The sequence below is a fragment of the Rhinolophus sinicus genome, chromosome 12, assembly GCF_057876585.1.
Source record: "Rhinolophus sinicus isolate RSI-liver-muscle chromosome 12, RSI-T2T, whole genome shotgun sequence".
In the NCBI taxonomy this organism is placed as follows: domain Eukaryota; kingdom Metazoa; phylum Chordata; class Mammalia; order Chiroptera; family Rhinolophidae; genus Rhinolophus; species Rhinolophus sinicus.
In genome coordinates, this window is record NC_142512.1 from 18320764 (window position 1) to 18345268 (window position 24505).

Genomic DNA, 24505 nt, shown 5'->3' on the forward strand with positions numbered 1-24505 from the left:
ACTTCTTTGCCAACGAGAAGGAAAAGAGCAAGTGTTAGGGTACAATAGCTGGGCCATAATTAATGCATGAAAACCATCTAGAGCCTTCCGAGATTTCATGAGACTCAGTTTTCTCCAATCCTGAAACTCTAGGAGGGGGTAAAGGAACCACTATGGTAAACTTTTATATATGAGGCAGATATCATTATCCCTATCTTATTTTATTTTTAAACTTTTATTTATTTGTGTTTTTCTAGGACCCATCAGCTCCAAGTCAAGTAGTTGTTTCAGTCTAGTTGTGGAGGGTGCAGCTCACAGGGGCCCATCTCAGGATCCAACCGGCAACCTTGTTGTTAAGAGCACTGCGCTCTAACCAACTGAGCTAACTGGCCACTCCATTATCCCTATTTTAGAGATGAAATAATTGAGACTCTGAGAGGTTAAGTAACTTATTCGAGATCACATAGAGCCAGGGGCAGACTATTCTCAAATTTATGCATTCCCACCAGAGCTTGCAGTCTCCAAGATCAGATTTAGTTAATAAATAGCCATTGAGTGCCTACTGTGTGCTAAGCACTGGATACAAAAGTAGTGGACAAAACAGATGGTTTTCCTGCCCTCATGAAGTATACACATCTGGCAGACACAGAGGTAGGGGAGAGTTATTCATGGCCCCAGAAGCCTAATCTATTCTAATCTACTCTGCGGGTTTGAGCTCTCCAGCTCTCATATGGGGGTGAGTCATTCATATGCCCCCGCCCCTCTAACCATGAAATCGAAATGGGTTTAGGGCAGGGTCAAGGTAAAGGACGTTAGTAGAGAAGGACTCATCTCTTTCTGATATGGGGAGGCTCCTCAAAAGCGGGGGAAATCTGAGTCTTTAAAACCATTATCAACCTCGCCCACCGCGTCGCCGGGTAAGGAGGTGGGCGTGGAGCGAGAAGCAGTGAGGTGTACGGCGAACCCTCCTGCAGCCGCCACTCATTTCCCAGAAGGATAACAGAGTGGGGTGTAGGACAAACCGGAGCTAAGACCCGAAATCACCCATTCAGCCGCCCTAGGAGACCCGCGCGGTGCCCCGCCCCCTCCCCACGCAGCGCCGGCAATGAATGGGCAGCTCTGGCTCTCTAGAAATCGCCGCCACCCCTCCCCCGACCTCGGTCTCCCAGCGCTGCTGCCGTCACAGGGCGGGGAGCTGCGGGATCCCGGAGCAAACAAGACCCGGAGCACTGGCCTAGACCCCTCGGGCAGAGAGGGGTGTTGCCCCCTGATCGGGGAGAGGAGCAGGAGCCGCAGCCAGTCCAGAACTCCGCCCCCGCCCGGCCCAGGCCGGGGCCAGCAAGCGCCAGCGCGAGGGTGCGCACGGACCTTTCCGCCCCCGGGGCCGCGCGGGCAGAGACCCGAGCCCCCCGGGGGTCCTTGCCCCGACTTTACCTCCTTTTTCACGTTCCACAGCAGCTTCTCCTTAACTGCGTCCTCCGCGCTGCCCATGGTGCGGCGGGTGGCCAGTAGGCTGTGCCGAGCGGCCCCCCAAGCCCCGCGCTGCCCTCGCCGCCTCCGCGCCTCGGCTCAGCGCCACACGCGCAAGGCGGAGCCCCCGCCTACCGCGGTCCCGGCCCGCCGCCGCCGCCGCAGCCACTGCCCGGTGCTCGGCTCCGCAGCCATCTTCCGAACCCCGCACAGACGTCAGGCGCCTGGCCCGGCCCCTTCCCACAGCCGGGAGCGGGGGGTGCACTCAGCGAAGGGGGGGTCGGGGCGGGGGCAGGCTGCGCGCGCCTGGGGGCGGCCAGCCCGGGAGCGCGCCACGCGGGCCGCTGTCATGGCAACGCGCCGGCTCCACAGCCGAGGGCGCGAACCCGCATTGTGAGCGTCTGCAGCCAGGCTCCCACAGCGACCCGCGGGGAGGCGGGGCGCGCCCTGGGCCCCGCGGCTGAGGGGAAAGTCTTTCGCTCAGGAGCTGGCTTCTATCCAGCTAGACTCCCCCTGATTTCTATCCGCTCGTTTTCCCAACGGGTCTGGCCAAGGGGAAGCCAGGAGTAGCCCCCAGGCTGAGAAAAGCCGGAGCTCCATCGTTGCTCTAAAACCCCTGCAAGCCGGTCGCCCTCGTTGCATAGCTTGTTGGGGAAAACGAATGGGACCGCAGCCGCCCCGGACCTAAAGAGGCTCGGCAAGCTCTTCCTCCTCCGTGGGAATCGTTACGTCCAGTCCTGCTCTTCTTGCAACTATGTGGGAGGTGGGAGCGCCGGTTGGGGTAAAGGAAACCTGCGGGAACTTGTACCGAACCCGTGAAGATGAAAGAACCTTCTCTGCGATTTGCCTTATAGACTTCAGCAGCCCAATAAGGGAATCGAGGGACATATGGTTGCTCAAAGTGATAAAGAACACTTGTTGCTGCAAACTTGAGGGGCGGCACGCAGAAACTAGGTGAGAGGAGGGGCTCAGCCCTCTTCCACAGGAATGGAGAATCCTCCGATTGACATCTTCCTACGTGATGCAACTTGATACCGCAAACAATGAAAATACAGAGGAGAAAACACAGACTCCCCGAGACTTGAGAGTTCAAACCTGGAGTATACATCCGTAGTTCTAAAGCCCCCAACCGCAGACTACGGCGTGGGAAAAGTTTAGTACGCGGTTTTGTAGAGAGGCGGGAGCGTTGCTTTCAGAGGCTGGTGGGAAGGACCCTCGCGAAGGACGGGATCCCTGTCCCGCCCCGCCCCGCCACTGGGAGGGCACGCCCCAAAGAGGGGACCGGAAGCGCTCGGTCCAGCCCGGAAGTAGTGTTGACTTGGTACACGTGAGTCGCAGCATGGCGGCGCACCGCTCCGGCCCGCTCAAGCAGCAGAATAAAGCTCATAAAGGCGGGCGGCATCGGGGTCGGGGGTCTGCGCAGCGGGACGGCAAGGGTAAGAAGATAGGGTTGGAGAAAGAACGGCTGTTTAGTCGACTTTAACTGCTTTTCTCCATGCCCAGACACAGCTCCTACCTCCGGCCTGTACGCCGCGTAAAGGCTCTAAGGTGGGCGAAAAGGGGTCCCCTTTCTTGACCTTCTTGTGAGACCCTGCACAAGAGCCCTTTCTGACCTCCCTCCAGGCCGTCTAGCACCGAAAACCCTAAGCAAGAAGGTGAGGAAGGAGCTCAGCAGAGTAGACCAGAGGCATCGTGCCAGCCAGCTCCGAAAGCAGAAGAAGGAGGCGGTGAGAGAGAACAGGGATTGGGGATGGTGTGGCTTCACAATCGTTCTGGGCTGATAATGCCTCGAACTAGAAAATGTGACCCTGGGAAGGGACCGGAGATGGAGAATAACCCGAGCGCACATGTCAGGTGTGCGGGTCTGGACGCATGCTAGAGCATTCTTTGCTTTGGTCTGAGCTCCTGCCCACTCCCCAATCCCCACCACAAACTTGTCGCTTTTTGCTAGATGCTGGGCGTGGGGCATCTGTACTGTTGGAAATGCAATACTGGAACGAAGTACTGAAACACTGAGATGCTCTCTGATCCTTTCTATTTTCAGGTTCTTGCAGAGAAGAGGCAGCTGGGCAGCAAGGATGGCCCTCCTCATCAGGTACTGGTGGTGCCCCTGCACAACAGGATTTCCCTGCCAGAGGCCTTCCAGAGGCTTCAGGATAGGGATACTGGAACAGTACACTTGAATGATTGGGGAAGCACCCACAGCTTTATGCTGTTATGCCCCCGCTTGAAACATCGGTGGTTTTTCACATCTGCAAGGCCAGGTTAGCGTATACAACAGTATTTTCTATCATTATGTTTTGCATAGTGGTAATATTTTTTCGTATAATGTGCTGGTGCAGACCACCTCTTCCTGCTGACTTTGTTTTCTATTTCCAGAGGATCTGCACACTGTGTTAGACTTGGCTAAAGTGGCTGATACCATCCTGTTCCTCCTTGATCCACTAGAAGGCTGGGACAGCACCGGGGATTACTGCCTTTCCTGCCTCTTCGCTCAGGGCCTTCCCACCTATAGTAAGTGTGTGTGGAATATTGGAGGCCATGAAGGAAGTGAAATAGCATTCATTGCATGTATAATTTGCCAGGCACTGTGCCTGACGCTTGATTCGGGAATATAACTTGTTGTGTTCAGCTGATGGTGGGTTGTACATGTATGGCCTAAATTTGGTCCGTTATTTATAAATTGGCAGGGGGCCTTTTTATTTCTGTACTATCCTTTGCCCAGAGGAAGAAGGGTTGAAGTTTTACTGTGAAATTTCTTTAGCGTAGCTGAGTGTTGAATTTCCCAGTGATCTTTGGGCTCACAACTGTTAGCTTTTTATTGTGAACTTGTTTGTGAATTTGCAGGGGTTATTTTCTTATAGTGAATCAACAGGTCATGAAGCCCTTTCTCTTTTGCTCACAGCATTAGCTATCCAGGGAATTTCTGGCCTCCCACCGAAGAAACAAATAGATGCCAGAAAGAAGCTAAGTAAAGTAGTGGAGAAGCGCTTTCCTGATGACAAACTCCTCCAATTAGACACTCAACAGGAGGCAGGGATGCTGCTCAGGCAGTTGGCTAACCAAAAGCAGCGGCATCTTGCCTTTCGAGATCGGCGGGCCTACCTCTTTGCTTCTGCTGCTGACTTTGTGCCTAATGAAGAGAATAACTTGGTGGGCACCTTGAAAATCTCAGGCTATGTTCGTGGGCAGACTCTGAGTGTAAATAGCTTACTGCATATCATTGGACATGGCGATTTCCAGATGAAACAGATAGATGCCCCTGTGGACCCTTTCCCCTTAAATCCTAGAGTGGTCAAATCCCAAAAGGACCCAGGCATGGCAATGGAGGTAAGATTGATGTTTTTAAAGACTTTGTATTGTAGATTCATGTGTAAGCTGGTGTAGGATGGGAACTAACTTCAGAGAAGGTAGTCTTTGCACACCTAGACAACTACACTGGTCCCTGGGGGCTAGTTCAAAGTAAGGCAATAGTCAACTACAAATATGTTGCTATATTATATATTTATCCAGCATTCTGTAGATGTCTTACACAGCAATTGGCTCTGAGTTTATAGAAGACACAAGATGCAGTCTCTTTCCTCAGACGATTAGGTCAGAAAAAAAATGGCAAGCACCTGTGAAGTAAAGATTGAGAAAGTGGTTGAGGTACAGACCTGCTGTGGAAGTTGAGAAAACAGACTAGCAAGCTTCACAGCAGAGATCAGACTTGAGCCAAGAGTTGAGAAAGATGGATGTCATTTATGAGTTGAAGAGAGGTGAAAGACTATCGTAGAAGATAAGAGACAACATGAAGCTAGCACAATGATGGATCAAAGGGTTTCTTTGAACCCTGAAGAAATCCGCTTGATGTGAGTAAGGTAGGAGTGAGGCCAGATTATGAGAGGCCTCAAGAGCCAAGCAGAGGTGTAGAGTTAAAAGGCTAAGAAATAGAACCATTTGAAAAAACTTGACAAGTTGTGGCTTTCTATTTCATTCTATTTCATTCATCTTCTACCTGAGGACTATGTTTGTTATTTCTGGATCTTTCTGTTTACTATGTTAGATTTAGTAGATTTTTGGTTAATGTTTGACTGTCACGTGCTTTTGGTTTTTAGCTGTGTGATATGGATGCTGTAACTGACATGGAAGAAGACCTTAAGGTCCTAATGAAAGCAGACCCCGATAGACAAGAATCTTTGCAGACAGAGGTTATCCCAGATCCAATGGAGGGCGAGCAAACCTGGCCCACTGAGGAGGAGCTGAATGAGGCAAATGGTTGGTAATGGCAAACTTGTTTGTAATTCACCTGGCCTGGAATTGTGGATTTTGTCTAGCTGCTCACAGTCAGGAACCTATAAGGTAGAGTGGGATGAGGATGTATTTGGAGGTCTGTATCCTCTCACCCCTAAATGCTGTATGTTTGCATTAAGCAAACACTGGACACAGTTTTGCTGTATTTCTCAAAATTACTTGTTATTGTTTTCTAATGAACAAACATCTTTGGATTCATTACAAGGTTTATTAAGTAGTGCTAGATTTTTTTTGTTTTTTCTTTTTTAAATTTTATTGGGTAACTGTTTTTCCCAGGACCCATGAGCTCCAAGTCAAGTTGTCCTTCAATCTAGTTGTGGAGGGCGCAGCTTAGCTCCAAGTCCGGTCGCCATTTTCAATCTAGTTGCGGGGGGTGGGGTGGGGTGGGGGGTGGGGGTGTCATCACAGCACACCATCCCGGCGGGGATCAAACTGGCAACTTTGTTGTTAAGAGCACACGCTTTAACCAACTGAGCCATCCGGCTGCCCCAGTAGTGCTAGTTTTGAGGCAACTGAAGTAGTAGTCTGTTTTGCTCATAGCGACTGCTAGAGTTTTCGGTGTTGGCAGCAGTATATAGTGTCTTGCCTATGTGACAATACCTAAATAAGGGGAAAGGAGGTATATATTAGGTTGGTGCAAAAGTAATTGTGGTTTAAAAGGTTAAAAACAATTGCAAAAAACCACAGTTACTTTTGCACCAACCTGATAATTTACTTGTTTGGGCTTTTACAGACTTCTTGAAGGAAAGTTCCAAGGTGGTAAAGAAGGTTCCTAAAGGAACATCCAGTTACCAAGCTGAATGGATTTTGGATGAGGATGGCGAAAGTGGTGGGGAAGGAGATGAATATGATGATGTAGAACATGAGGATTTTATGGAAGCGGAATCTCAGGTAAGGAAATGGACCCTTACGCCACGTCTGTGTACAGCCCCAAAGGCAAGGCAAAGTGTATTCCTGACCCCAAGGGGTGTGTGGTCACTTTCTTAGGAATGGCTTTGTAGTTGCTGGGACTGAGACTTGTTTTATAACTGAGTCTCTTAGAATTGATACTGGTTTGGACTAGGTGTCCATTAAAGTTATTTTATTCTTAGCTTCATGGCTTTTAGGGTATAGTCAGGTGTGGGTTTCTTCTGAAACTGTAACCCTTGGTTTTACAGGATGAGAGTAGTGAAGAGGAAGAAGAGGAGGAATGTGAAACTATGACTGTAGGAGAGTCCGTGCGTGATGATCTGTATGATGAGAAAGTGGATGAAGAGGCTGAAGAAAAACTGTTGGAGAAATATAAACAAGAAAGATTGGAAGAGATGTTTCCAGATGAAGTAGATACCCCCCGTGACGTGGCTGCTAGAATTCGGTTAGTTAACAAGTCTAAAATCAGTCAACATGTTTTTATTAAACCTTATGTGGTTCACACCTTATCAGTGTGATGCAAAAGAAGGGAAATACATTGTCCCTGCTCCTGAAGGGCTAACATTCTATACAGGAAAATATACAGGAAAATAAGACATACGTACAGGAAACAGGAATGTATAATCAAGTTCCAGACTGTGTGGTATAGACTAATAACGTTACAGTACTTAATGAGAAATAACGAAGGTTAATTAACATATGCTTCCTCTGTGAACTAATACTCAATTGAAGTATATAACGTTTGGAGATTTTGGGGAGTTGGGGTAGAACCACAAGAATAAAAACATGAAGGTGTAGATGATCATTTCTGCTCTGAAGGTGAGTCTGATTAAACCCAGAGAGCTTACGTTGGATATTAGAGACGTAAGGTTTTTATCGAGGACCATGTTTGTCGGGTTAAGAAGATACTCCCTGGTAAGCACCAGGGAGCCACTGTAAATTCTTTGTCCTTTGTCAGTGAGAAGCTTGGATTTGGTTCTGAAGTATCTGTTAAAAACTGTTTTGAACTGTGGTCTTGACCTAGACTACTAGGTTATTTTGAGAGAGAGTGATAAAAGTTCTTGAAGTTAGAGCCATATTATTGACTTGAGTGAAACAGTAAGTAGCACCATATAAATTTAACTATTAACTTCTATAAAATTTCCTATATTCTAGATTTCAGAAATACAGAGGCCTCAAGAGCTTCCGGACATCTCCATGGGATCCTAAGGAAAACCTTCCTCAAGATTATGCTCGGATCTTTCAGTTTCAGAACTTTACTAATACTAGGAAACGCATCTTTAAAGAGATTGAGGAAAAAGAGATTGAAGGAGCAGAGGTATCTGCCTTCCTTTCTCCATCTCTACAGTTTGCTTTCACTGGCCAAGGTGCCCCTCCTTTACTCCTTCTCTTGGCAAGAGTCCCTTAGTTTCGTGCTGTCCATAGCTTAATTAGAGGAGCCACTGAGTCAGTGATAAGAATGACATTGCGAATAAAGACGTATCAGAAATATTAACTGAGAAGGTTTAATGTGGGTAGTTGAGGCATCTGTGAAAGGCAAATTTGAAGGGTGAGGTTTGGCTTTAGGGTCGTATGAGACTTTTAACATAGTTGGAAAAATGCTTCATCGTTATCGAGGCCTAAAGAGTAATTGCATGTTTGTTTTCTGCTTTCTTCTGGCAGGTTGGCTGGTATGTCACACTTCATGTCTCTGCAGTACCTGTGTCTGTGGTTGAGCACTTCAGGCGGGGAGCACCCTTGATTGCGTTTTCTTTACTACCTCATGAACAGAAGGTGAGTTAGTATGTTGTGGGAAACGGGAGTTAGAAAACTTTCCAATCCAACCAGTTTTGTCTGGCAATCTAAATTTTTACTTACGACAGACATTTTGCTCATTGGGATGTGAAAAATCTGCCTGTAGGATTAGGAATCGGGATGATAGAGAAGTCAGTGATGGTTTTACCCAACATGTCTGAACCTGTCTGAAGCATCTCAGTGATGCAAACTCTATGTGGTTCTGAGACTTCTCTGAGATAAGTATGTTTGTCATACCAGATTTTAACCAAGGCTTGCAGTCTTAAAAATAAAGAGGATTTATGCCAATGTGTAGATCTCATTTCTCTTGCCCAGCAGTCATGTAGATTGGAGTGTGTGTGAGAACTTTGGCCTTTGGGCAGTGTAAGGGTTGAGGAAAAAGGGGCTTGAATGAGTGTGGTTTTGAGGTGAGTGATGGGTGAGTGGCTTAAAGGCACTGGCCATCAAGCAGAGGTTAGGCTCTTGCATATTAGACATAGGCCTGTCAACTAGTATAGAAGGGTACATGAAAGCTCTGAAAACCAGCCTGTGTTCGGCTCAAATGCCAGTTGGTGGAGGTAAAGGATGACTGTCCCATCATCTACACTCCACCATATGTTAGCATTGGCAGTTCTTAGAGTGAATCTGAATCTGTTAGTTTGGTTTGCCTTCTTTTGGGTTAAGCTTTTCTACTCCTCGATAATGCAGTTCTGTTTTGCTCTTACTTGGCTCCCAGATGTCAGTACTGAATATGGTGGTGAGCCGGCACCCTGGCAACACGGAACCTGTGAAAGCTAAAGAGGAGCTGATCTTCCACTGTGGGTTCAGGCGCTTCCGAGCCTCGCCTTTATTCTCTCAGCACACTGCAGGTAAGCAGTGGGGAACCTTCTGGATTCTTGTTCATCTTACTGTCTTTTGGGGAACTGTGACTTTTGGTGGGGAAGCGCAGAGTACACAATTTCAAACTCTAGGTCCCTGAGTTAGGCATTTTCAGAATTCCGATTTAGGAACCAATGATGTATTTATTCCAAATGTCTGAACCTGTCTGAAGCATCCCAGGGATGCAGCCCCCGTGTGGTGCTGAGGCTCCTCTGCCATGTGTATGGGTTCCAGAGTAGGTTTTGAATTGGAGTTAGCAGCTTTATAAAAATGATGTGTCAAAGTGTGACACTCTTAGCATCTGACGTGCCAGTGGTAGCATTGCTGAAGGGTAGGGGTAGCCTACAGTTGGATAGAGCAGAGATGTGTGGCTTCTGACATGTTGACACTGGATGAGTTTGGAGAGTGGTGACCAGGGACACTTTTGTGGCAAAAGTTACTGTATTCCTACACATTAGAAGTGGGAATACGTTTTGTACTAACTTGGGGGCTTCTGAACATCACCCAGACACTTTTCAGCTCTCAGCAACGGCCAGAGGAAGACGATGAAGGAAGTATTAATGGGTGCTCGGGATAATTCAGACACCAGCCATGCTGTCTGAATGAGGGATTAACTTTTCTTTCCCTTAAAACATTTTATTTCCCTATAAGTACAGTATTAAAAAAGGAGGAGAGTTTCATCAAAGGTAAAAACACAAGCTGCAGATAGTCCCCATGATCAGAGGTCAGCAGAGTATGGCCCAGGGACCAAATCTTTGCCACTACTTGTTTTTGCTAACGTTTTATTGGAACACAGTTGTACTTTTTTTTTTTTTTAATGTATTATCAATGGCTGTTTTTGTACTACAGTGACAGTTGAGTAATTGGAACAGACTGTATGGCCACAAAGCCTAAAATATTTACTCTCTGGCCCTTTATAGAAAATGTTTGCCAATACTCGCTCAAGACTAAGAGCTATTGATTTAGTGGGCATATTCTCTATAAAGCACTGATTCTCAGAGGAGGTAGGGGTGATGGGTATCAGAATCACCTGGAGAACTTTTTTAAACGCAGAATATAGTCCAGGCTCCAAGATTCTGCCCCTAGTGGAAAAAAAATCACTCTTATAGGATTGGGTTTTATATCTTTCAGTTGTATTGAGACAGGAAAATATTTTGAGAACTAAAGGGGTAAAGAAACACTAGTTGCCTTGGGTTTAAGAGCTGCAGTGCTACAGCTTTTCACAGGTCTCTGGATTACCTATAGTTTCTCAACATGTTTTTGGTTTTTATTTTTTAACTTTCATTATGGCAGCGGATAAACATAAATTTCAGAGATTCATGACTGCTGACACGGCCCAGGTGGTGACAGCATATGCCCCAATCACTTTTCCTCCTGCATCTGTGCTGCTTTTCAAACAGAATAGCAATGGTAAGTTGTGTTACAGAAATAAACAGACCTGTAGGTCCCTAATAGTCTTAACATACTTTTCTGTATTTAGATTTGGGAGCCAAATTGGTATGAAGAGGTAATGATGGTTTTTAGAACATCCCAATCTCAGCCTCACAGTGGGTCTAAGGCAAGGATGACAAATGGGATTTGACCTTGCGTGCAAACTTCAGCTAATTGGTAGTGGCTGCTCAGACTGCTGCATTTAGGATAGATTCTGGGGACTGGCTCAGCAAGAATAGCACTTAGTAATCTTTGCTACGGGCCCAGGAGGGCAGCATAGTGCCACTCCTTTAAGGACTGGAACAATAAATGAAGGCTTTGGCTCTGTAGATTCCTTTTGTTCTTTAGGAATGCACAGCCTCATTGCCACGGGCCATCTATTGTCAGTGGATCCGGACAGAATGGTCATCAAGAGAGTTGTTCTGAGTGGTCATCCTTTCAAAATTTTTACTAAGATGGCAGTAGTGCGTTACATGTTCTTCAGTAGAGGTAGGTGTGAAGGATGGGACCTGATCGCCTTTGTGGGGTGAAGGTTGGGTTTACATTTTGTGGGGAAATATTTCATCTTGGTCTGTGTGTTTCATTCTAAGAGGATGTGCTGTGGTTTAAACCAGTGGAACTGCGAACAAAGTGGGGCCGCAGAGGACACATCAAGGAGCCTTTAGGTAAGAGAACGTGCTGTTTGGAACCTTGTCTGGACTTCCCCAGTGCTACTAAATCTACGGGGGTAGAAGACCACGGCTCAAATTCTGTTTCAATTTGACAAACTTGCTGTGTTTTCTTTCTAGGTACTCATGGCCATATGAAATGCAGTTTTGATGGGAAGCTAAAATCGCAAGACACAGTACTGATGAACCTCTATAAACGAGTTTTCCCCAAATGGACTTATGATCCATATGTACCAGAACCGGTACCTTGGGTGAAAAGTGAGATTTCTTCAACGGTCCCTGAAGTGGACACAGAGTAATGGATTTAATAGATTCCATCTCATTGCTACTCATTAGCACTCGAGGATGGGAACCTACAGGTAGCAATTGGGCAAAGTTTGTGTTGAGCCTAGAGGTCTGCTGCCCCTTTCTGCAAAAGGTTTTTTCTTGTCCTTGACAAGGTGTCTCAGTTAAGTATGGATGTTTTTCTATTGCCACTTAGTCCAAAAAACTACTAAATCTTATTGAAATATCCACTTTCCATTAGGATTTTGAAAACTGTTGAAGAGTAAGATAGGAAGTTGACAGTGACAAGGAAACAAAATTCCCAAGTGTCTAGAGACACTGAATCCCTCTTCTTTCTTATGCATAAATTAAACAGAAACAGACTGATAAGGAGCTGGCCTTTCAGCCTGCTTCATCCAAGTTACAGAGGTTAAGTCTACATTTCCACCACTGAGCACAATACAAATGTTCTTTACTTCTGGGGAAACTCTTTGAAAATGCTGAGACAGCACAGCAGCCACTCCAACACCAGCTGTAGGTTCAATAAGCAGTTTCATCCTCTCCCACACCAACTGGGTTGCATACTGTTGGTATAGAAGGGAGTAACAGTTAGTGAAATGGGAAAAGGGGAAAGAGCCTAGTTGGTTGGCCTTCACAATTAAAGACCAAATGAGGTATGTGTATATATAATATATATACACATACATATATGCTTGCCAGTGAAGAGTAGAGCTTTTTTTTTTTTTAACCTAACTCTGCTTCTATTGAGAGGGTTGTCCTAATATCTAGGACACCCTCCCACATGTCATGAAGTCACCTAGTCAATTCCCAGTGGATGAGTTGCTACTTCATTTTCTTTTGCCTAAAAAGTTGTTCCATTCTTTTTGTTATTTTCTTTCCCGTTGGAGTCTCACCTTAATTTCATCCTCTGTGACAGTGAAGACATCATCTACGAGGTCCCTTATAATAGGCCAGGTGTTTAAGCCAATGCTGGATCTGACACCATCTGCTATGGTTTCTGGAGGATAGGGGTTGGGGGTTAGTTCCCCTTTCAGTTTGGACTGGTAGCAGTCATCTGCATTCAAGGGTTCAGCAGCATACACCTTCACACTGGGTCTCAGAGCCTGGGAAGAGGAATATTAGACACCTTACCACTAACCACAGCTTTTGCCTGCAAGCCTGCAGTAAAATACACTTTTCTGCCCAAGTAAGAGCCTTCTCTGTGATGTAATGAAAATATGACCTTAAAGCACTTTACATTGTATGCCCAATACTGGCCTTTAGTTGCCTCGATCACATTTGGTTCTCTTGGTAACTTGGGAAAAGAGTAGCCCCTGACTTAGATAGTAGGTTGGTGAGATGGAATTCAGGGAAAGAACTGTGAGGGTGCCACTCACTGTAACTGTTTCTGTGCTGTAAAGTTGGCAAATTAAGAAAAGGGTAGTGAGGCAGAGAAGGGCCTTCCATCTCAAGTGTCAAGGAACGATGGGAAGGAAGAGCAATTTGGGGGGAATGTTGAACAAGTACTACAATGTACTATGATGTAAAATAAAGTCCTCTATGCTGAAGTGGGGGAATCCTCCAGAAGCTGTTTTCTCACCTTAACTGTGATTGCTATTCCAGCAACCATTCCTCCTCCTCCTACAGGTACCACCAGTGCGTCTACCAAGGGAACCTTTGGGAGAAAGAATATAAAGTATAAAGAGACCCATAATAACCAGTTTTATATACACATACAAAATAGTTGACTCTATAGATAAACATCAGGTTTACCGGTAGCTCAACAAGAACTGAGTAGGCCTTTTTACCTGGTTTAGCACTTCCATGGCGATGGTCCCTTGCCCAGCTATCACTGCAGGCTCCTGGTTGGGATGTACCATGATGCCTTCCGTTTCTTCCATAATTCTTCTGGTAACATTTTCTCTGGACTGAAAGAATAATGTACTTTATCTGTATTTAACAGAGTTGCCAACAAGTTAGACTCAGTCATTTAACACTTTATTGACCAATTACTTTTTTGAGACTGCGCACTGGGGCTATAACTGAACAAAACAGTCCCTGTGCTCAAGGGAGTTATGTTATAACGTGGGGAGGGGTAGAATAAAGTAAGTAAATATATGTTGTGTTTAAGTGCTATGAAGAAAATTTATATAGGGTACATAGGAAGGGCCTCTGATAAAGTAACATTTTAATAGATTTGAATCAGTCCAACCTCCAAAATATTCCAGGGAAAGAGTAATTCTAAGTGCAAAGACTACAGTGTAAGAGTGTTTGGCCTTTCTGAGAAGCTGCTTAGTGTGGTTAGCGTGGCGTGTTTGAAGGAGAATAATGGAGATGATGTCAGAAGGATAGGAATGGACCAGTTCATCTAGGTCTCAAATACTGGAACTTTGGTTCCACAAGTGTATGAGATGGGAAATCCTTGGAGGATTTTGAGCCGACGAGACAAGTGGATAGCTCTGGTTGCTCTTTGAAAACAGACCAGTGGGGAAAGGGTGGAAGCAGAGACCAGTCAGGAGGCTACTGAATCTAGGTGACAACTGATGTTGGTTTGAATGGTAGAGGCTGTTACAAGTAGTTGGATTATGGAAATATTTTGAAAGTAGGACTAAGATTTGGATGTGGGGTGCAAAAGTTATCAAGATGGCTCCAAAATTCTTCTTGAGCAACTAGGATAAAAGTTGCCATTTACTGAGATGGGGAAGACTGGAAGAGGATTAGTATAGGGGAAATAAGATCAGGAGTTTGGTTTTGGACATAGTAAGTTTGAGATGCCTATTAAGACATCCAGGTGGGAATATTGGGTATCCATTGGATCTACAAATCTGGGTTAAGTGCAAAGGTCAAGGCTAGAGTTAGAGTATAGGTGATATTTTAAACTATGAGATTAATGAGATTATCTGAGTGAGTGTAGACAGAAAAGGTTGGAATATTGCTCTCTCCCTTACCTCATCACTCTGTTCACTGTACACTATAGAGGCTCCATAGGCTTGTATTGCCAATTTTTTACAGTTGGGAGCTGTTTGGGGCACCACAATATAAGCAGGAATCCCTGAGATGGAGAAACACATTTAGTACAAATCATGAGAATTTAGGATAGAAATTTCTATATTCAGTTGCTTGTAATCAGATAGTTTATTTCCCACAGCTATTACCAATCTCAGTGAAAGTAAGGATACTTTTCCACTCTAATGATCCTACCCAGTACCCTAAGAAATTAACCAAGTACCTTCCAATTTGGCAGCATAGGCAAGAGCCTGGCCATGGTTTCCACTGCTGTGAGTAACAACGGCTTTGGGCTTCTCTTCGGAAGTGGTCGGCATCAAGCCTCGGATTGCGTTGATGACACCACGAATCTGGAAAAGAGGGATGGTGAATTTGTGTATTTAAAAGTTTTTTCCAAAACAAACTTTTCTAGATTTTCTCTTCATAACACTGCACATCCAGCCCATTACTAAATCTTACCGATTCTACCTCCTAAATATCTCGTGTGTCTTCTTTGTCACTACCTTAATGAGGCCTCATTTCTCAACTTGTGTGTTATCAAACCTCACAGATCCTACCTCACAGATCATTCTCATCTAATATTTCCACTAGTTTATGAAGGTGATCTTTTAAAAACAAATGTTGTTTCTTTGCCTTTTGTCATAAGTACAAATTCCTTATAAGTTGCAGCCTTTCAACATTATCTACTGCCTCTGTCACTGTTGTAGCCATCATAAATTGCTTCTAGTTTGCCTCCTACCAGTTTAGCTCACACCCCTGAGCATGCTCATACCTCTACCTGTAGTTCTTTCCCCCCAATTCCCTGAGTGGCTACACGCACTCATCCTGTAAAACTTGGAACATCGTCTGGTTCAACTTTCTTGATCTCCCAGGCAAAATTAGTCACTTCATTCTTTATTCTTCCATGGGACTTTGTATGTCTCTTTCTTAAGATACTTCTCATAAACCTTTTTGTTGACCAGCCTGTCTTACCCTGCAAGTATGGATACAGGGCAAGGCCTACTGTATATATGCCTCGTATAGTTAGTGAAAGTGCTTGATGTGTGATGTAAACCATGACTGAAGCAAAGGGCAAAAGAATGGAGAATTTTTTTGTTTTGTTTTAATATAAAAGCTCTCAGTGAATGGGCAGGGAAAAAGGTAGATTCTTACAATCTTAAATTTACTTAGATACTAATAACTCAGTCAACAATACTAAATGCATCTTTCAGATTCTTACCTGAAAGGATCTTAAAGCTCAACAAATGGTCAGAAAATTCTGGTAATGAATCAACATACAGAAGGCTATTTGCATAGGAAAGGCACTGACATATTTTGTAGAAAAAGATTATGAGGATTTAGCTAGGCTTAGGCCTTTTATATTCATAATAAAGTATCAATGACTAGCAAATTCACACAAAGTGAATCCTTTGGTTATACAAGATGATCACACTTGCCCATTTTTGCATTGCAACAGTACAGGGTGGTTTCTATTGTCTCTTTTCATTCTAAAACATGACCTAGTTTGGACAGTAAATTATATCATCACCCTAATTATAAGGAATTTTGAGATTGTGTAAAAGTGGCTCGAAGGAACCAGGATTTGATCAAAGGAAAAGGTCCTCAGCTATGAAAAGATACTAATTTTACCTACCTCACCCTGGGTAGTCAGGAAATCAAATACATTTATATGTGAAAGGGGTTTGAAAAGATATATAACACTCAAGAAGGATTGTTACCTTAAAAGATCCAGTTTTCTGGAAGAGTTCACATTTGAAGAAAAGATTACGCCCTGTTACTTGATTCAAAATGGAGCTTGTTAGCACTGGTGTGAGGTGGATAAAATCTTGAATGTTGTTATGAGCCTTTTCAACATCAGCAAAGGAGATGCAGTACTGAGCACACATGGTTCTGAAACCCAGGAATAAAAAAGGCGTCAAAGTAAAGTCCGAGACAATGTGTTCAATGAACATATTTTGAAAATGCGTAACACAGACCCATGGAATATACACTAAGAGTGAACCATAATGTAAACTATGGACTTTGGGTGGTAATGTGTCAATGAAGGTTTAGTTGTAACACGTACCATTCTGGTGGGAGATGTTGATAATGGGAGAGGCTGTGCATGTGTGGGGGACAGGAAAATTTTGGTAAATCTCTGTACCTTTCCATCAATTTTGCTGTAAGCCTTACTCAAAAAAAAAAAAAAAAAATCTTTAAAGAAAATGCACAACACAGGAAAACAGAACTGGGGCTTGTGTTATTATGGGAAATGTCTCCATTACCAGGGCTCCAGAATCTTTGTACAGAAGGGAACTTGTCTTGAAGCTGAGTTTTATAGTAAATGTAAGATTTTTCCTGGTGAAGCTTTATAGGAATTGGTGGTGATTATGGAAAGCTTAAAACCCACCCCTCACCCATACCATCCATCCCTCGACTGCCACTGGTCTCTACATTTCCATTATTGTAATAAACTAGGTTAAAAATCTGCTATAAATTTTTATTTAAAAAAATTATTTAATGGGGGGAAAATTGTCTACAATCCTACCATCTTAATGAATTGTTCATTTTCTATATTTCCTTCTGTCTTTCAATATACATGACAGTTAAAATCAAAGCAAAGATAACATTTTGTTTACTCCTACTCCATTTAGCCCAGTTTCTTCAAAGTTTTCATAATTATAATTTTCAATAACTGCATTATGCTTCCATTTTTCATTATTTTTATTGTAGCATTTAAACATGAAGTTTCTCTTTACTTTTCCTTATTAATAACAATTCATGTTCAACAGAAAAACAGAATTTAATCTGCTTTCTCCCCAAGATGACTGCTATCTAAGCTCTGGTGTTTATCTTTTCAGGACCACCTATACAGAGGGTGCCAAAAAAATGTATACACATTTTAAGAAAGGAAAAAATTCGAATTGTAATAATGAATACCAATAACAAAAGATGAATCCTAGTCACGTTTGACTTCTGCAATTACAAGAGGTGCTCAAAGTGGTTACCATCAGCATCTAGACACTTCCGATAACGGCGAACCACTGCTTAAGCCATGTTGACCAGTGTCCACTTGTATACATTTTTTTTGGCACCCCGGTATATGCACACAAAACTTTGACAGGTTTGGTAACATGCTTTTTTCAGACTAGAAAGTATAAATATACTTTTCAAAGATTCTTTCAGAATTTTTGCTTATCAATAGGTATAGTTATACAATTTTTAAAATGGTTTAATATTTTTTACAAAAATACTAGTTTTACATATAACTTTGTTGAACATTGAGATTTTTTTTTTTTTGTCTCAAATAATGATGTAATGAACAGCTTTATTGCAAGATCTTTGGGTATCTACATACATGCTTTGGGTAGATTCCACCAATGGCAGTTTTGCATCAAAAGTCATGCACACTGCTAAGACATTTGCTAGCCACTGCCAAACTGATCTCCAGAAGAGTTGTAGATTACTCCAATTTACACTCTCAACAGCAGTTTCTAAGGAATGTCCATTTTCCTTCCCCTTTGCTGTATCATTTTTATCTGTCAATTTAATGAAACGTCTGGTAGTTTGAATTTACATTTCTTTAATAGTGATTGAACATTTTTTCTGTATAGTTATTGGCCACTTATTCTTTAATGAATCTTTGACACACTGTTTACTAATCGAATCATCCTTTTCCTCTGAAATGCCACATTTATCAAAAATTAAATTTCTATTAATGCTTGGGGCTTTTCTGGACTTCTTATTTTGTTACATTGATCAGAGTGCCAATTCTTTTTCCAGTTGTTCATTAATGTTCTTCCCCGATTACTTTTTCTAAAATGTATTGGCTTTTCTCACATAAATTCTTTCAAAGGAACTTTAGAAATTCTTTATCAAGTTTGCAGGAAATTCCACTGTAAAATTTAGAAATGAATTGGGGGCATAATTGACATTTAAAAATAGTCAGTCTTCCTATCCATGAACATGGGTGTATTTCAGTTTAGTAAAGTCTTCTTGTTTTAGGTTTCTCAGTAAAGTTTTCATAGTTTGTATCCTATATAGAGACATTATTATGCCAAAGTACAATATATTTTTGTTGTTTTTAAGATATTTCTTTCCTTAGATTTTTACACTGCTTACTGACAATGTATATGAAAGCTATTGATTTTTGTATATTTATCATGTAATAGGGTACTAGATTACCTTGTTAGATCTAATAGTTTTACAGTTTACTCTCCAAATAATCACGCTATCTCCAAATAAATTTGTCTTTACCTTATAAATATTCCTTTGGTAACTTTTTCAGTGACTTCAGTTATTTGTTTAATGTGGATTTGCCACCTTCTCCTCAATTTCAATAACTTTTATTTTTTGGCAAAATCACCTAATTTCAAATTTCAAATTTAGTAGTATATTATACATATTAATGTTTCTAAGTATTCTTCCTATCTGTGGTATTCATTCATTTATTCAATCATGAAATATTGAGCACCTTCTATGTGTTAGATACTGTTTGGTCTGGGGATATAATGTTAGAAAAAGTCTTGTCCTTGCTCTCAAAGCTTATAATCTAGTGGAGAGATGTATAATAAGTAATCCAAAAATAAATACATTCTTACAAATAGTGATAGGTGTGTTATGATTAGGGAAGTGTGTTATGATAGGATACTATAATGGGGGCCTTATTTAGATCAGGGAAGGCCCTCCATGGAGAAGTGAAATTTAAGTTATGACCCACAGCTTAAGACGAATGAGCAGAGGGGGGAAAAGTGTTTCAGGTAGAGAGAATGTGTGAAAGCCTTCAGGAGGAAAAGATGTTAGCATATTCCAGGAACTGAAAGAAGGGCAATATATCTGAAAATAGTGATCAAAGGGGAGTGTGGTAAAAAATGAGGGTGAAGTTGGCAGGGTCTAAAATCATAAGGGACCATGATTCATTTTTTTTCTTAAGAGCAGTGGAATATCACTGGAGAATTTTGAGCAGGTGAATGACATGTTAGAATTCATGTTTTCAGAAAATCACCTGGCTACATTGTGAATGAAAAGTAAAGAAATAAGAGTGGAATCAGGGAATTCAGTTAAGAAGTATTACAGTTGTCCACATGAAAGACAAGTGGCTTGGATGGTGAAAGTGGAGGTAGAAAAAATCATTCAAGATACATTTTGGAAAAACAAATCTGACTTAAAGCATGGGTAAAGAACTTGAATAGATATTTCTCTAAAAATATACAAATGGCCAACAAGCACATGAAAAGATGCTCAATATCACTAATTATTAGGGAAATGCAAATCAAAACCACAATGAGATACCACCTTACATCTATTAGAATGACTAGTTTAAAAAAAACAAACCAAAAAAACCCAGAAAATAAGTGTTGGCAAGGATGTGGAGAAACTGGAGTCCTTGTACACTATTGATGGAAATGTAAAATGGTGCAGTTGTTAATGGAAAACAGTATGGTAGTTCCTCAAAAAATTAAATGTAGTATTATCGTATGATCTAGCAATTTCAGTTCTAGGTATATACCCAAAATGATTCAAAGACATATTTGTATACCTATGTAGCAGCATTATTTACAATAGCCAAAAGGTGGAAGCAACCCAAATAGCTAGTGACAGATGAATGGATAAACAAAATCTGGTATATACTTACAATGGAATATTATCCTTAAAAGAAGAGAATTTTGACACATGCTACAACATGGATGAATCTTAGTGATACTATGCTAAGTGAAATAAGCCAGTCACAGAAAGACAAATACTTAATGATTACACTTATGTGAGGTACCTAGAGTAGTCAAATTCATAGAAAGTAGAATGGGGGTTGCCAGATCCTGGGTAGATGTGGAAAAAGGGAAGGTGTTTAAAAGGTATAGCTTCATTTTGTAAGACAAAAAGAGTTCTGGAGATTGATTGTACAATGTAAATGTGCACTATCGAACTGTACACTTAAAATGGTTATGAGTTCATGTTATATGTATTTTACCACAATTTAAAAATAAAACAGGAAGAGTTAGTTACATTTTGGAGATTATAATTAGTTAGTTCTCTTGAAGTGATAGAACCCCAATCTGAACTGGCTAAGGCATAAATAAGATGGAGGTGGTGAGATTTACTGGCTCATGGAATCAAAGGAAAAGTTGAACCATGGGGAGGGGCAGAATATGGAGCTTCAGGAACAGTTGGAACCAGGAACTTGAGATTTTCCGAGACTCTCATTGTTTCTCACCTCTGTTGCTTTCTGCATGTCAGCTTCATTCTTTTTCATTGCAGACCAGCTGGTTCCACGTGGCAGGACGCATGGCTGCTGACAGCTCCTGTGTTTTACATTTTATAGCTTGCACATTGGAGAGGGATTTTCTTTCTTAGTTTCAGTTCAAAAGTTCTGGGTAAGGACTGTGATTGGCCCATCTTGGCCCAGGACCAGTGGCCAAGGGTATGAGGTCATTTAAGACAATACTATGCAATAGACAGAAGTATTTGTAGAAACATGAAAAAGAAACAGAGTGATTTCTATCACACAATATCGATTATGTACATTTAAAACATATACATACACAAAACTATGTATTATTCAAACATAAATGTATATCCAAGGACGTACTTCAAACGTGGCGACCTAACCAGGGAGGGTAGGAACATGAGTGGGAACTGGAATGAGGGAAAAGATAAAATGAGAAAGGCCCTGTTGATGATAATGTGAACCAAATAGTATGATTTCTCAAATCTCTGCACCTGAAGGAAAAATAGGAGCAATCGAAGGGAGTGACGGAGGAAAGAAAGAAGGTAAAAAGGAAAGAGAAAGACACACAAAAAAGTACTTCTGAGTGAGAGTGAGGGGCAGTTTTCAAGAGAAAAGGAAGCAGAGAATGTTCAGGTGATGAATTCCATGTCAACTAGAAATAGAAGAGACATACCCTGATACTGAATATGAAGAAAGATGAAATGTCGTGGATAACTCCTGGGTGTTGACTTAGATGGCGGTATAATTTGAAGACAAACAAGTATTTTAGGGGAAAATCAGAGACCTGAAGAGCTAAGTTTGAATTATGAGACATCCCAGAGGATGTCCTTTAGTTTTTTTGCCAGAAATGGGTTTACTTTCATGTCTATTTTATTTCTGAAGAATGAGCTCAGTTTATCAAGTAGTTCTCTTCCCCTTATTTTTTAAAAATTTTATATATATATAATTATTTAAGGAGGGCGCAGCTCACAGTGGCCCATGTGGGGATTGAACAGGCAACCTTGGTGTTATTAGCACCACGCTCTAACCAATCGAGCTGTCTACCCCTCCCTTATTAATTTCTGATTTTATCTTTATTTCTTCTATTTTTCTTTTCTTTTTCTATCCTTGTTGAATTTTCATTTTTAAATTAATAATAAAAGCATCTAAGGCTACAGATTTTCCTCTGAGTACTGCTTTAATAATATACCATAGGTTTTATGTGCAATATTTTCATTAATCTTAATTTCTAAAGAATCCATCATCTTAGTTTTGTTTACTTTTTTGACCCATGGGTTTTTTGTTTTTTAATTTTTATTGAGGAATATTGGGAACAGTGTGTTTTTCCAGGACCCATCACCTCCAAATCAAATCATTGTTTTTTCCCCGCAATCTAGTTGTGGAGGGCGCAGCTCAGCTCCAAGTCAAGTCGTTTTTTTGTGGGGTTTTTTTTCAATCTAGTTGTGGAGGTGTTGTTTTCAATCTATTGGTGGAGGGCACAGCTCACTGGCCCATGTGGGAATCAAACCAGCGATGCTGGTGTTATGAGCACTGCGATCTAACCAACTGAGCCAACCAGCCACCCCAACCCATGAGTTTTTTTAAATTGGTGTTTTTTAAAAATTTCCAAGTGGTTAGAATTTTTTGTTTAATTTGTGGTTATTCATTTCTAGTTTTATTACTTTGTGCTCAGCAATTTTTGGTTTTAGAAATTGAATTCCTCCCTCCCCCATTATCGAAATTTGCTTTGTTGTTTTTTGGATTACTCACATAATATGTGACCAAATCCCTACCGTAAGTATGTAAAACATTATAGAAGTATATAGACCTTTCACTCTCTACTATTAAAGCCACTCTTCTCCAAAGATAACCACTTTAAAAGTTTGATATGTATTCTTCCACACCTTTTCTGATGTATTTACATAGAAATTTACATATACAGTAGACAGTTTTGCTGTTTTCATATAGAACCATACTTTATATACTGTCCCACAACTGACTTTAAATACAAAATTCAACATATTGAAGACTGTTCCATGTCAACATTATTTTAATTTTTTAAACTCAGAAGTGTTCATTGTGATACACTTCTAAATATGGTTGGCTTTTCATTTATTTTTACCTGATATTTCATGAGCCCTTTAAATCTGAGGGTTGAATTGAAATCTTAAATTCAAAATTTTCCACCAGCTTAGTAAATTTTCTTCTATTATTTCTTTGATTATTGCTCCTCCTGAGTCAATTCTGTTACCACCTTCTGGAGTTCATATTTGATTATTATTTTCTGGATCCATTCTCCATGTCTTCTATCCTCATCTTTAACAGTTTTTATCTATTATATTTTCCCTCTGAGTTCTGCTCAATTTTCTTGAGCTGGTTTATTCTTTTGGCATATCTCACCTGCAGTTCACTGGCACTGTTGCATTAATTTGGCAATCATGCTTTTCCTGTTTAAGAAAGTTTTCTTTAGATTATTTTTCCATCTTTAAAAAACATTGATGCAACGTCCTCTCCAACTTCAATGTGAAAACAAATTAGTTTTGAACATTTCTTCCTATTTCTTTCATATCTGTCTTAAAGATTGCCATTTGCTCCCACCGCTCAAATTATTCCCCTTCTTCTGACCCACTGAATCTTTTCATGTATCTACTGACTTTCTCCATCTGTTTAACCTTCTGGTGGCGGAAGTGTCTGTCACATAATAGGAACTGAATGAGTTCTGTCACAGAGATTGTTCAAATCTTTTAGGCCCAGTCTAAGGAATAATTTGTAACTATTCTTTGATGGTGTTGAGGTTCAATAGACTATATGGGATTGGGAAGGAGCAACAGGCAGAGGGAAGCAGACTTGGGGGAGGGAGTTTCACCACAGCTCTGAACAGGGGCTTCTGAACAAAAAGTTAAAAGTACCAGTCTTTTGATCGAGTTACATTTCAAGGATGAAAAAAAATCAACCTGTAATCCAAATAAGTAATTTTTCCAAGAATACACAAATCGACTTATAATACCTCCTGATTTACTTCCACACCCCCGCCTCCCTCAGTAAGAGCCAAGTACACTATTTTTTTAAAGAAAAAGTCGTGAGGCTCGGGGATGTACTTTGCCATAAAGGAAAAGACTGATACTATGGTTCTTACCAACTTGTGTCATCCTAAGTAATTTACTACAATTCTCTGGGATTCAGTTTCCTCTTCTTAAAAAAAAAAAAAATGGGGATAATAATTACTCTCACAAGATCTTTAAGGTCCCAAAGTAAAAGCCTGGGGCACTAGTTTGGGCCTGTGGCGGGAGATCCTGGCCTAAAACGAGTGGAGGGGGCCGGACTGTGGGGTGTCTCGGTCAACCCGAGCCCCAGACCAGCACCAGCGTCCTCGATGGCTACCACAGCAGCAACATCAGCCATCACCGCCAACGCCGGCCTGGCCTGGCCTGGCCTGGCCTGGCCTCACCTCACCTCAGGCGCCGCGCCTCCAACTCCAGCTGCAGCTCACCTTCCCCCGATCACACCTCTGCGCACGCGCGGCGCCCGCCGTCCCCGCCCAGGCTCGCGTCCCGGCTCTTCCTCTCTCTAGCGGCTGAACGTGCGTTCGGCGCTTTTCCTCCCAGCGCGGCCACCGTCGTTTGGGGAGGAGGGCGAGAGGGGGCGGGGA

At 42.1% G+C, this 24505-nt stretch overlaps 3 protein-coding genes and 2 non-coding genes across 10 annotated transcripts in view; 3 read left to right on the forward strand and 2 right to left on the reverse strand.

Annotated features, from left to right (window-relative positions):
• Positions 1-1667, reverse strand: part of SGSM2 (small G protein signaling modulator 2) — a 33384-nt gene extending 31717 nt beyond the window's left edge. For 2 of the 4 annotated variants that reach the window (XM_074320900.2, XM_074320897.2), the window contains exon 1: positions 1414-1660. In XM_074320900.2, coding sequence (XP_074177001.1) covers positions 1414-1470 — 57 coding nt within the window. In that variant the 5' untranslated portion in view covers positions 1471-1660. Of the gene's footprint in view, positions 1-1413 lie in introns of all 4 variants that reach the window. The other 2 variants (XM_074320898.2, XM_074320899.2) reach the window with 2 other exon arrangements.
• A 1069-nt stretch (positions 1668-2736) lies between these two features.
• Positions 2737-13234, forward strand: TSR1 (TSR1 ribosome maturation factor). Its single transcript, XM_019755463.3, has 15 exons — positions 2737-2885; positions 3073-3176; positions 3494-3713; positions 3829-3963; positions 4355-4779; positions 5547-5706; positions 6476-6633; positions 6900-7096; positions 7807-7969; positions 8314-8424; positions 9161-9293; positions 10597-10713; positions 11083-11223; positions 11325-11399; positions 11523-13234. The coding sequence occupies exons 1-15, from the start codon at positions 2789-2791 to the stop codon at positions 11699-11701; spliced, it is 2415 nt and encodes an 804-aa protein (XP_019611022.2). The 5' UTR covers positions 2737-2788; the 3' UTR covers positions 11702-13234.
• LOC141569057 (small nucleolar RNA SNORD91 family) lies at positions 8570-8664 on the forward strand. The gene has a single exon (XR_012492451.1). It is a non-coding gene; the product is annotated as a small nucleolar RNA SNORD91 family (small nucleolar RNA).
• On the forward strand, positions 9427-9521 carry LOC141569058 (small nucleolar RNA SNORD91 family). Its single transcript, XR_012492452.1, has one exon. It is a non-coding gene; the product is annotated as a small nucleolar RNA SNORD91 family (small nucleolar RNA).
• Positions 9899-24505, reverse strand: SRR (serine racemase). 3 transcript variants are annotated; one of them, XM_019755465.3, is made up of 9 exons: positions 24310-24505; positions 20863-21092; positions 16391-16562; positions 14896-15022; positions 14615-14718; positions 13475-13594; positions 13267-13341; positions 12581-12790; positions 9899-12250 (listed from the first exon to the last, which is right to left on the reverse strand). In XM_019755465.3, exons 2-9 carry the CDS (start codon positions 20889-20891, stop codon positions 12035-12037), a joined length of 1053 nt encoding a protein of 350 aa, XP_019611024.2. In that variant the 5' UTR covers positions 20892-21092; positions 24310-24505; the 3' UTR covers positions 9899-12034. The 3 variants fall into 3 exon arrangements, with proteins under 3 accessions (XP_019611024.2, XP_074177004.1, XP_019611029.2); XM_074320903.2 differs by having other exon boundaries at positions 23993-24354; XM_019755470.3 differs by lacking the exon at positions 20863-21092 and having other exon boundaries at positions 24310-24448.

Excerpts from the sequence above, each read along its gene's own strand:
- SRR (XM_019755465.3), bottom strand. The coding sequence starts at position 20,891 with ATGAAGCTGACATGCAGAAAGCAACAGAG. Across the intron at positions 13,342-13,474 it reads CCATGGAAGTGCTAAACCAG|GTTCCCTTGGTAGACGCACT; the intron begins GTAAAAAGGCCT and ends TTTCTCCCAAAG. Across the intron at positions 12,251-12,580 it reads TCACAGAGGATGAAATTAAG|TATGCAACCCAGTTGGTGTG; the intron begins GTGAGACTCCAA and ends CTATACCAACAG.
- TSR1 (XM_019755463.3), top strand. The coding sequence starts at position 2,789 with ATGGCGGCGCACCGCTCCGGCCCGCTCAAGCAGCAGAATAAAGCTCAT. Across the intron at positions 3,714-3,828 it reads TTTCACATCTGCAAGGCCAG|AGGATCTGCACACTGTGTTA; the intron begins GTTAGCGTATAC and ends TTCTATTTCCAG. Across the intron at positions 4,780-5,546 it reads ACCCAGGCATGGCAATGGAG|CTGTGTGATATGGATGCTGT; the intron begins GTAAGATTGATG and ends TTTGGTTTTTAG.